Below are 12,944 nucleotides of genomic sequence, written 5' to 3' on the forward strand. Positions count from 1 at the left end.
TTATGTGTGGTGGCTATGGTGGGTGAGAGATAGGGGGATGGGGGATGTGAGAGGTTAACAGTGGAAGGAGTTATGTGTGGTGGCTATGGTGGGTGAGAGATAGGGGGATGGGGGGATGTGAGAGGTTAACAGTGGAAGGAGTTATGTGTGGTGGCTATGGTGGGTGAGAGATAGGGGATGGGGGGATGTAAGAGGTTAACAGTGGAAGGAGTTATGTGTGGTGGCTATGGTGGGTGAGAGATAGGGGGATGGGGGTATGTGAGAGGTTAACAGTGGAAGGAGTTATGTGTGGTGGCTATGGTTGGTGAGAGATAGGGGATGGGGGGATGTGAGAGGTTAACAGTGGAAGGAGTTATGTGTGGTGGCTATGGTGGGTGAGAGATAGGGAGATGGGGGGGATGTGAGAGGTTAACAGTGGAAAGAGTTATGTTTAGTGGCTATGGTGGGTGAGAGATAGGGGGATGGGGGGATGTGAGAGGTTAACAGTGGAAGGAGTTATGTGTGGTGGCTATGGTTGGTGAGAGATAGGGGATGGGGGGATGTGAGAGGTTAACAGTGGAAGGAGTTATGTGTGGTGGCTATGGTGGGTGAGAGATAGGGGATGGGGGGATGTGAGAGGTTAACAGTGGAAGGAGTTATGTGTGGTGGCTATGGTGGGTGAGAGATAGGGAGATGGGGGGATGTGAGAGGTTAACAGTGGAAGGAGTTATGTGTGGTGGCTGTGGTAGGTGAGAGATAGGGGGATGGGGGGGATGTGAGAGGTTAACAGTGGAAAGAGCCATTACTGTGTGAGGTGGCGGAGCAGAAATTGGATAGAATCATTACAATGCATGAGGTGAGGTGGTTGTGGGGGATAATAGTGGGGCAGGTTAATTATTGCATGAGAGTAGTGAGAGGCAAGTTACTGACAGAAGGGTCATTATAGTGAAGGAAGGAATGTTTTCAGGTGGGGAATGGTCATCATATTGTGGGAGACTGAAGTGGAGGGAGGGGCCATTATTGTTGGCAGAAAGGAAAGTCAATAGCAACAGAAAATAAAGTGTTATCACCATAGGGTTGTTGTATGGTAGCAAGCAAAGGAAAATCATTTGGTCATCAAAAAAGTGTGAATGTGAACAGAATGCAGGAAGGAGATGACAGTAATCGCTGGTGAAATTCAAGATATTTTGTGTATATCATACCTTGATCCAGTAATTCTGTGGTAAGAATTATGATCTGGTGTTAATAGCATTCAATGTGTTATAGACTAGCTCATTCAGAAAGCATGTGGCAAACATTGAACTAGTAAACAGGACACTAACCTATGTAACATGCATACAACTAATCAAATTTCTCAAGTCGTAATTGCTTGACAAAACCAAAAGGATAATCAACATGTCAAAGACACAAAACCATCAACATTTGATCTCAAATAAAAAATTATTGATAATTTTATACACAGCATTATTATTTCTGTGTGTATTTTGAGAAGTTTGGTTATATATGGTGAAAACATGCGACCTCTGTCAATACTGAGATGTATAACCAATCAGTGACTACATAATGCATGCTGATAACCCTATATCATGACACCTTCTTAAAGACTCATATCAAATATTGGAAGAATTTTCACTTAAATACAAATATATTTCATACTATAACAAAGTTCCACAATTTAGAATCTCTATAATGAAGTCTTATAGACATATTTATGTTACTACAAAATGTCTGTAAGATATCAATGCCCTGCCACCCAGGCCTTGACCTTGGATCTCTCAAAAACAATGTCAAATCTATACTCATAATTGACTTTTATATAAATTTGACCAAATTCCATGAAAGGATGAAGTAGTTAAATGTTTAAATGGAGTCAGCTGATAATTTTCTATATATGGCAAGTGTGACCTTGGCCTTGAACTTGGGCCCCTTAAACACAATGTCAAAAGTATGCCCATAATTGACCTTTGAGTAATAAAATTTGACCAAAATCTGTCAAAAAAAGGAGTTGGTAGGCACTTACATTGAATCAGGACGAGACAGATGTGGGCAATGCTACATCCCCCCCACCCCCCGCACCGTTTTTTATGATTGGGACATAAAGAGATACAATAAGTTAAAACACTGATATGACCCATTCCACTTGTTTCTTGGGTTTCCTTTTCTCTACTTTAGTAACTGATGAAACGTGACCATTAATACCCTTATAATTGACCAGAATATAAACATGGGATTTGTTTCAATTTCTGGTTATAAAGTTTAAAATGAGATCAAAATAACAAAAGTTTCTATCTAATGAAAACTACATGCAGATAGTGGATATTATCACATAAAACACTCACCTTTTTAATGATGGCTGTTTCTTCATCCTCAACATCTATACTAGATACAGAGTCACGGTTGGACGAAGGGTTAAAGGTCATGGGAGCGTTTGGCGAGTCAGGCGATTGGACATCTGACAATGAGGAATCATCCCCATCACAAACCATGATCACCATCTTGTCCCCGACACTCCGCAGTGCTCGTACTGCCTCCTGATGAGTTGAGCCCAGGAGACTCTGCCCGTTTACCTGCCAATAGATCAAATGGGTGTTACATTAACCACTTATTATGTAGGTATAACAGTAATGGACTTCATATTACATATAGAATACGGATTTGATTTATATATCTAAATCTCCCCATAGTAATTACATGATATCTCAGACATATCCTACCTCAAGGTATCTCACACATATATATCCTACCTCAAGATATCTCAGACATATCCTACCTCAAGGTATCTCACACATATCCTACCTCAAGGTATCTCACACATATCCTACCTCAATATATCTCACACATATCCTATCTCAAGATATCTCAGATATATCCTACCTCAAGATATCTCACACATATCCTACCTCAAGATATCTCTGATATATCCTACCTCAAGGTATCTCACACATATCCTACCTCAAGGTATCTCACACATATCCTACCTCAAGATATCTCACACATATCCTACCTCAAGATATCTCATATATATCCTACCTCAAGGTATCTCACACATATCCTACCTCAAGATATCTCACACATGTCCTACCTCAATATATCTGATATATCCTACCTCAAGGTATCTCACACATATCCTACCTCAAGATATCTCACACGTCCTACCTCAAGATATCTCAGATATATCCTACCTCAAGATATCTCACACATATCCTACCTCAAGATATCTCACACATATCCTACCTCAAGATATCTCACACATATCCTACCTCAAGATATCTCATATATATCCTAGCTCATGGTATCTCACACATATCCTACCTCAAGATATCTCACACATATCCTACCTCAAGATATCTTAGATATATCCTACCTCAAGGTATCTCACACATATCCTACCTCAAGATATCTCAGATATATCCTACCTCAAGGTATCTCACACATATCCTACCTCAAGATATCTCACACATATCCTACCTCAAGATATCTCACACATATCCTACCTCAAGATATCTCACACATATCCTACCTCAAGATATCTCACACATATCCTACCTCAAGGTATCTCGCACATATCCTACCTCAAGGTATCTCGCACATATCCTACCTCAAGGTATCTCACACATATCCTACCTCAAGATATCTCACACATGTCCTACCTCAATATATCTGATATATCCTACCTCAAGATATCTCACACATATCCTACCTCAAGATATCTCACACGTCCTACCTCAAGATATCTCAGATATATCCTACCTCAAGATATCTCACACATATCCTACCTCAAGATATCTCACACATATCCTACCTCAAGATATCTCACACATATCCTACCTCAAGATATCTCATATATATCCTACCTCATGGTATCTCACACATATCCTACCTCAAGATATCTCACACATATCCTACCTCAAGATATCTTAGATATATCCTACCTCAAGGTATCTCACACATATCCTACCTCAAGGTATCTCACACATACCCTACCTCAAGATATCTCACACATATCCTACCTCAAGATATCTCAGATATATCCTACCTCAAGGTATCTCACACATATCCTACCTCAAGATATCTCACACATATCCTACCTCAAGATATCTCACACATATCCTACCTCAAGATATCTCACACATATCCTACCTCAAGGTATCTCACACATATCCTACCTCAAGGTATCTCGCACATATCCTACCTCAAGGTATCTCAGACATATCCTACCTCAAGAATCCTTTGTCCCATCTTCAGTCTGCCATCCCGACTTACAGCTCCATGATCATGAATCTTCAAAAGGAAAGTTCAAAGAGTATGATATGACATTTATAACACCCTGACAAGACAGTAACTCAGACCAAAATGTGGGCTTGGTATAGAAAAAGCATTTACAGTTAATTCTATGAAACAGTGAACATACATGAGTGAACTTATCCAAACCTGATCAATTTGTTAGATAAATACTGTAATTAATAAAGTAATTGACACAATCATACATTGACTGATCTTCCCAAACTATTGTAATAGGAAGTTTTCAAAGAAATGAAATCTTATCCCATGTCTAACTAAACTCAATGAAGGTAAAAAATGTGTCACAGTGACCTACATGTAAATGTTCAACCATCACTATTAAGGAACTACTTTTGAGCATAACAACTGGTTAGGTAAAATTATCGTAATTACATTATATTCTCCATATTTAGGCAATGCCTGATGCCCTTAGGATATGCCTGATGCGCGATGCCCTTATGCAATGCCTGCTCCCCTTAGGTGAAGTCCAATGCCCACTACCCTAAGGTAATGTCTCAGCCCCGATGCCCTTAGATAAAGTCTGATGTCCTTAGTCAATGCCTGAGGCCTGATGAACTTAGGTAATGCATGATGCCCTATCCCTCTGCCCTTTTTGAGCAATAAAATACGCTTCATATCTACATATATAAATCAATCATTAATTGACTTTCCAACACAAACAGTATAAAGGTCCCTCCATCAGCCTTTAACCACTTACCCTAGATATAAAGGTCCCTCCATCAGCCTTTAACCACTTACCCTAGATATAAATGTCCCTCCATCAGCCTTTAACCACTTACCCTAGATATAAAGGTCCCTCCATCAGCCTTTAACCACTTACCCTAGATATAAAGGTCCCTCCATCAGCCTTTAACCACTTACCCTAGATATAAAGGTCCCTCCATCAGCCTTTAACCACTTACCCTAGATATAAAGGTCCCTCCATCAGCCTTTAACCACTTACCCTAGATATAAAGGTCCCTCCATCAGCCTTTAACCACTTACCCTCGATATAAAGGTCGCTTCATCAGCCTTTAACCACTTACCCTAGATATAAAGGTCCCTCCATCAGCCTTTAACCACTTACCCTAGATATAAAGGTCCCTCCATCAGCCTTTAACCACTTACCCTAGATATAAAGGTCCCTCCATCAGCCTTTAACCACTTACCCTAGATATAAAGGTCCCTTCATCAGCCTTTAACCACTTACCCTAGATATAAAGGTCCCTCCATCAGCCTTTAACCACTTACCCTAGATATAAAGGTCCCTTCATCAGCCTTTAACCACTTACCCTAGATATAAAGGTCCCTTCATCCGCCTTTCCTCCTGAACCCTGGGCAAAGTTTTTTACACCACCTTTAATACTCATTCCTAAGTTTTCACCTGGCTTCTTAAAAATGATTAATTCCTGAAATAAAAGATGGCAATTTAATAAAATTGAACAAACCTTTTATTTTCTACATTTTACAATAAATCTTTCTTTTTTTCTCTCTCTCTCTCTCTCTTTTTTTCCCATTTCCTTCAAAAGGGCCAGATTTGTTGTAATACTGGTCACTGGGAATTTAAGAAGGGGGCAAAAATTTGTTGCATTCATAAACCCTTTAACATAATTTTAGGAAGGCAAAATGAAAATAAGGTGAATTTGTGTATAATGGTACCTGTGTAAAAAATAACCTGGAGTGAAAATATCATGGTATATAGTACCATCAGTCACTTAAGTTCATGAAAAAAGAACAAACAAAAAATCCCAGACTTCAAAATGATTTGATCAATAAATAATACACAATTGTAGCAGATGTTCATATTTCTGGGTGATTTTGCAATACTTACATAGATTTTGGGGCTGTCACAGTAATCACTATAGCAACACTTACATGAAGACCACTGGGAGGAGGGTCATGTCGAACACGGAGATTAATTTCATACGTTGGAGATATTAAAAGCATGACCGCCTCCTGGTGTGTCACTTCGGTAACATCTTTACCATTTACCTGTGTAAATCATCCAAGTTTCTTGCTTACACTGGGGTTAACGTAAGATAAGTCATTTCATTTAATATCTTAAAATTCTACAAATTTATAGTCACATAAAATAAATTGATGCAGTCATGTATACATTTTTTTTTTAGAATTTAGAAGATGAAATACAAAAATATGAAATACAAATATTTCTGAAGATGAAAACTTATAAACATCAACAGACAGAATTATAATTAATCAGTAGCTGCTATTTCAGAAAAAGCAGATCATGAAAACCTCAAAACTCCTTAATGTCAATGAATAATTTGTTTGATTTGCAAATTAAGCATGTTAGCCCATTCAAATATCAAAAATTACCAAATGCATTAAAATGAAAGCCTACAAACCCACCTTTAAATGTCTCAATCTTACCATTTAACATCTATAAACTTATAACTTATCATTTTAACCATTAAATACCTATTAACTTCCAATTTTAACCATTAAATGTCTATTATTTATAAATTCACCATAAAATGTCTTTTAAGTCCCAATCTAACCATTTAACATCAATAAACTTGTAACTTACCATCTTAACCATTAAATGTTTATTACTTTACAATGTCTCATTAAATACCTATTAACTTCCAATTTTAACCATTAAATGTATATTACTTAACCAACTTACCATTAGATGTCTATTAATTCCTGAACTTACCATTAAAAGCCTATCACCAATTTTTAACGCTGTTTTAGATGCAGCACCATCAGGAACAATCTAAGAAATAAACATTTTTGTTAGTAAAATGTGAAAACAAAAGTATTTTTAGGCGAAGCATGAGAAACAGTCAGGAAATCATTTTCAAAATCTTAATTTTGCATGTAAAAATTTTTTCAATTTGTGAACAAAATAATAAAACCAATTACCAATGAAAAATCAATCCTATGAGATCAAATCTATGTTAACATTCACAAAAACCACAAAAGTTTCACTTACTTTTGATACAAATATACCTGGCTCATCTAGACCAAATGGATGACTGGCGTGATCACTGCCCCCAACAATAGAAAGTCCGAGAGGGCCGCCTGCCTTCACTATGGTTATATCCTCCATGGGAAACTTACTTGATACATCATTTGGCAGATTGTCACATGAGTTCTGATGACTCACAGTAATTGTCTGATTGGCTGCTTTATCAGCCTCACTTTGACTGTCACTTGAATTTAACACAGATGTTTGTTGCAGTGTTTGTGGGGGTGATGGTGGTGGTGGAGGAAGTGGAGGAGATGTTGGCTCCATAATGTCTTTGTTCTTATTTTCTACAGATGTCCGTGAATTCCGATTAAATCCGGGATACACAAATTTTGGCGGCTGCACTGTAGTTGGTTTTGATGACCATTCGCTGGAGATACGAGGGCTAGCCGCAGGAGAGGTGGTGAGAGGCGTGTATGGAGTGGCTTTGTTGTCAGGGGAGATTGGAGGGGGTGGGACATCAGGGAGGGGAGGGGGTGTACCAGAAAAGTCTGCAGAGGAAATGCTGGCACTCGGAGGACTGGGATATGTGTATGAAGAAGGGATTGCTGACGAATACGGGCTAGGACTTGGTAACCCTGGTGATGGTGACACTGTCATCACTGGCGATTGACTGACGATGATTGTATCTTCTTTCTCGGCTGGTGGAGATGATTCGTTCCATGTAATGAGGGGCTGGGTCATCGTTTTGAGACGTTCACCACTGGGTGGATTTACAACAGCCTCCTCCTTTGGAATGACTTTCTCCCGATACACGACAAGGTTGATAAAGTTATCTACTCCAGTCAACAACGATACTGCTTGGTCGTGACGGGCATCCTGCATATCTACATTGTTTATCTGAAGCAGGAACAAATGTTTCAATCACAATCATACATAAACTTCTTTTTAAATCACTCACCAAATTTCTAAAATCAAATTTAAGTTTATAACACATAAATAAATCTTTATTTATCCCTTCGAGAAGTAATGGCAAGTCTTAAGACATATCAAAATTTCCTGTTCTGTTACTTGTACACATGACTTGAATTTATGAAATTTTATTTCAAATTCTAAATTCTTTTATCCAGGAAATTATCTCATTCAAAATTTACAAAACAACATGATTACGATGAAGAAATGTTAATTGGTTAATTTACATTTTTCCTATAGTTCATTTTAGTTATTCCTTATAAGTTTTCTTTATTCCTTATAAGTTTTCTTTTTTCAAACTTCAACTGAAAAAGTTTTAGCAGAAAAATAATGTATAAAATATCTTGTAAGCTTTGAATGGATCATGGATTTTCCATACCGAAATAATCCTGTCGCCGACTTTGAGGTTACCGTCCTTGGCCGCGGCTCCTCCTTCTGTCACACGCGAAATGTAGATAGCCTGAAAGTATAAGGGAGATAACTCATAAGTCACCTTCATTAATTGAAAAATCTTAAAAGACAAAGGGTCAAATAGGTCTCCAAAAAATCATCCAGCACTGATCTGGTATAGGTATTTTTGAATACTACAGGTGTGGTAAAGTTAATCTGGAAAATTAAAGATAATTGACAGTATTTCATACAGAAACAATGACAAGTATATTTGATGAAAGACTTAGGGTAACAATTAGAAATAATAATATGTTGTTTACTAAACATCTAACACATCTAATGATGAATTTTCTAAATCTATCTGGACTTTTTATTTTTCTATATGTCACACAGTTCATTTATATTGGAAATTAACCTGCTTAGGAGAAAAATTGTCTGCTCTTATGATAAGATGTGTGAGAGGACAGGTCACATGCTTTGATATTCAGACATCCTCCATACTCTAAGGGTTATGATATCACTCTCATCCTCCATACTCTGAGGGTTATGTTATCACTCTCAGCCTCCATACTCTAAGGGTAATGATATCACTTTCTCTCTCATCCTCCATACTCTAAGGGTTATGATATCACTTTCATCCTCCATACTCTAAGGGTTATGTTATCACTCTCATCCTCCATACTCCTAAGGGTTATGTTATCACTCTCATCCTCCATACTCTAAGGGTTATGATATCACTCTCACTCTCATCCTCCATACTCCTAAGGGTTATGATATCACTCTCAGCCTCCATACTCCTAAGGGTTATGATATCACTCTCACTCTCATCCTCCATACTCTAAGGGTTATGATATCACTCTCATCCTCCATACTCTAAGGGTTATGATATCACTCTCATCCTCCTTACTCTAAGGGTTATGATATCACTCTCATCCTCCATACTCCTAAGGGTTATGATATCACTCTCATCCTCCATACTCTAAGGGTTATGTTATCACTCTCATCCTCCATACTCTAAGGGTTATGATATCACTCTCATCCTCCATACTCCTAAGGGTTATGATATCACTCTCATCCTCCATACTCCTAAGGGTTATGATATCACTCTCATCCTCCATACTCCTAAGGGTTATGATATCACTCTCATCCTCCATACTCCTAAGGGTTATGATATCACTCTCATCCTCCATACTCCTAAGGGTTATGATATCACTCTCATCCTCCATACTCCTAAGGGTTATGATATCACTCTCATCCTCCATACTCTAAGGGTTATGATATCACTTTCACTCTCATCCTCCATACTCTAAGGGTTATGATATCACTCTCATCCTCCATACTCCTAAGGGTTATGATATCACTCTCATCCTCCATACTCCTAAGGGTTATGATATCACTCTCACTCTCATCCTCCATACTCTAAGGGTTATGATATCACTCTCACTCTCATCCTCCATACTCCTAAGGGTTATGATATCACTCTCATCCTCCATACTCTAAGGGTTATGATATCACTCTCATCCTCCATACTCTAAGGGTTATGATATCACTCTCAGCCTCCATACTCCTAAGGGTTATGATATCACTCTCATCCTCCATACTCTAAGGGTTATGATATCACTCTCACTCTCATCCTCCATACTCTAAGGGTTATGATATCACTCTCATCCTCCATACTCTAAGGGTTATGATATCACTTTCACTCTCATCCTCCATACTCTAAGGGTTATGATATCACTCTCATCCTCCATACTTTAAGGGTTATGATATCACTCTCATCCTCCATACTCCTAAGGGTTATGATATCACTCTCATCCTCCATACTCTAAGGGTTATGATATCACTCTCATCCTCCACACTCCTAAGGGTTATGATATCACTCTCATCCTCCATACTCTAAGGGTTATGATATCACTTTCACTCTCATCCTCCATACTCTAAGGGTTATGATATCACTATCATCCTCCATACTCCTAAGGGTTATGATATCACTCTCATCCTCCATACTCCTAAGGGTTATGATATCACTCTCACTCTCATCCTCCATACTCTAAGGGTTATGATATCACTCTCATCCTCCTTACTCTAAGGGTTATGATATCACTCTCATCCTCCATACTCCTAAGGGTTATGATATCACTCTCATCCTCCATACTCTAAGGGTTATGTTATCACTCTCATCCTCCATACTCTAAGGGTTATGATATCACTCTCATCCTCCATACTCCTATGGGTTATGATATCACTCTCATCCTATGGGTTATGATATCACTCTCATCCTCCATACTCTAAGGGTTATGATATCACTCTCATCCTCCATACTCTAAGGGTTATGATATCACTCTCATCCTCCAAACTCCTAAGGGTTATGATATCACTCTCATCCTCCATACTCTAAGGGTTATGATATCACTTTCACTCTCATCCTCCATACTCTAAGGGTTATGATATCACTCTCATCCTCCATACTCCTAAGGGTTATGATATCACTCTCATCCTCCATACTCCTAAGGGTTATGATATCACTCTCACTCTCATCCTCCATACTCTAAGGGTTATGATATCACTCTCATCCTCCTTACTCTAAGGGTTATGATATCACTCTCATCCTCCATACTCCTAAGGGTTATGATATCACTCTCATCCTCCATACTCTAAGGGTTATGTTATCACTCTCATCCTCCATACTCTAAGGGTTATGATATCACTCTCATCCTCCATACTCCTAAGGGTTATGATATCACTCTCACTCTCATCCTCCATACTCTAAGGGTTATGATATCACTCTCATCCTCCTTACTCTAAGGGTTATGATATCACTCTCATCCTCCATACTCCTAAGGGTTATGATATCACTCTCATCCTCCATACTCTAAGGGTTATGATATCACTCTCATCCTCCTTACTCTAAGGGTTATGATATCACTCTCATCCTCCATACTCCTAAGGGTTATGATATCACTCTCATCCTCCATACTCTAAGGGTTATGTTATCACTCTCATCCTCCATACTCTAAGGGTTATGATATCACTCTCATCCTCCATACTCCTAAGGGTTATGATATCACTCTCATCCTCCATACTCTAAGGGTTATGATATCACTCTCATCCTCCATACTCTAAGGGTTATGATATCAGTCTCACTCTCATCCTCCATACTCTAAGGGTTATGATATCACTCTCATCCTCCATACTCCTAAGGGTTATGATATCACTCTCATCCTCCATACTCCTAAGGGTTATGATATCACTCTCACTCTCATCCTCCATACTCTAAGGGTTATGATATCACTCTCATCCTCCTTACTCTAAGGGTTATGATATCACTCTCATCCTCCATACTCTAAGGGTTATGATATCACTCTCATCCTCCATACTCTAAGGGTTATGATATCACTCTCATCCTCATACTCTAAGGGTTATGATCTCACTCTCATCCTCCATACTCCTAAGGGATATCACTCTCATCCTCCATACTCTAAGGGTTATGATATCACTCTCATCCTCCATACTCTAAGGGTTATGATATCACTCTCATCCTCCATACTCCTAAGGGTTATGATATCACTCTCATCCTCCATACTCTAAGGGTTATGATATCACTCTCATCCTCCTTACTCTAAGGGTTATGATATCACTCTCATCCTCCATACTCCTAAGGGTTATGATATCACTCTCATCCTCCATACTCTAAGGGTTATGTTATCACTCTCATCCTCCATACTCTAAGGGTTATGATATCACTCTCATCCTCCATACTCCTAAGGGTTATGATATCACTCTCATCCTCCATACTCTAAGGGTTATGATATCACTCTCATCCTCCATACTCTAAGGGTTATGATATCACTCTCATCCTCCATACTCTAAGGGTTATGATATCACTCTCATCCTCCAAACTCCTAAGGGTTATGATATCACTCTCATCCTCCATACTCTAAGGGTTATGATATCACTTTCACTCTCATCCTCCATACTCTAAGGGTTATGATATCACTCTCATCCTCCATACTCCTAAGGGTTATGATATCACTCTCATCCTCCATACTCCTAAGGGTTATGATATCACTCTCACTCTCATCCTCCATACTCTAAGGGTTATGATATCACTCTCATCCTCCTTACTCTAAGGGTTATGATATCACTCTCATCCTCCATACTCCTAAGGGTTATGATATCACTCTCATCCTCCATACTCTAAGGGTTATGTTATCACTCTCATCCTCCATACTCTAAGGGTTATGATATCACTCTCATCCTCCATACTCCTAAGGGTTATGATATCACTCTCACTCTCATCCTTCATACTCTAAGGGTTATGATATCACTCTCATCCTCCTTACTCTAAGGGTTATGATATCACTCTCATCCTCCATACTCCTAAGGGTTA

General features: G+C 38.7%; 1 protein-coding gene across 1 annotated transcript in view; it reads right to left on the minus strand.

The window, feature by feature from the left end:
• Window positions 1–12,944, minus strand: part of LOC132549215 (protein scribble homolog) — a 131,529-nt gene that overhangs the window by 48,577 nt on the left and 70,008 nt on the right. The window contains exons 23-29 of the mRNA XM_060213132.1: window positions 8,544–8,624; window positions 7,217–8,092; window positions 6,938–6,997; window positions 6,136–6,252; window positions 5,553–5,669; window positions 4,198–4,260; window positions 2,319–2,546 (exon numbers count right to left, since the gene is read on the minus strand). Coding sequence (XP_060069115.1) covers window positions 2,319–2,546; window positions 4,198–4,260; window positions 5,553–5,669; window positions 6,136–6,252; window positions 6,938–6,997; window positions 7,217–8,092; window positions 8,544–8,624 — 1,542 coding nt within the window. The remainder of the gene's footprint in view (window positions 1–2,318; window positions 2,547–4,197; window positions 4,261–5,552; window positions 5,670–6,135; window positions 6,253–6,937; window positions 6,998–7,216; window positions 8,093–8,543; window positions 8,625–12,944) is intronic.

The sequence above is a fragment of the Ylistrum balloti genome, unplaced genomic scaffold, assembly GCF_031769215.1.
Source record: "Ylistrum balloti isolate Yb309-2 unplaced genomic scaffold, AGI_CSIRO_Ybal_v1 Utg370050, whole genome shotgun sequence".
Taxonomy (NCBI): domain Eukaryota; kingdom Metazoa; phylum Mollusca; class Bivalvia; order Pectinida; family Pectinidae; genus Ylistrum; species Ylistrum balloti.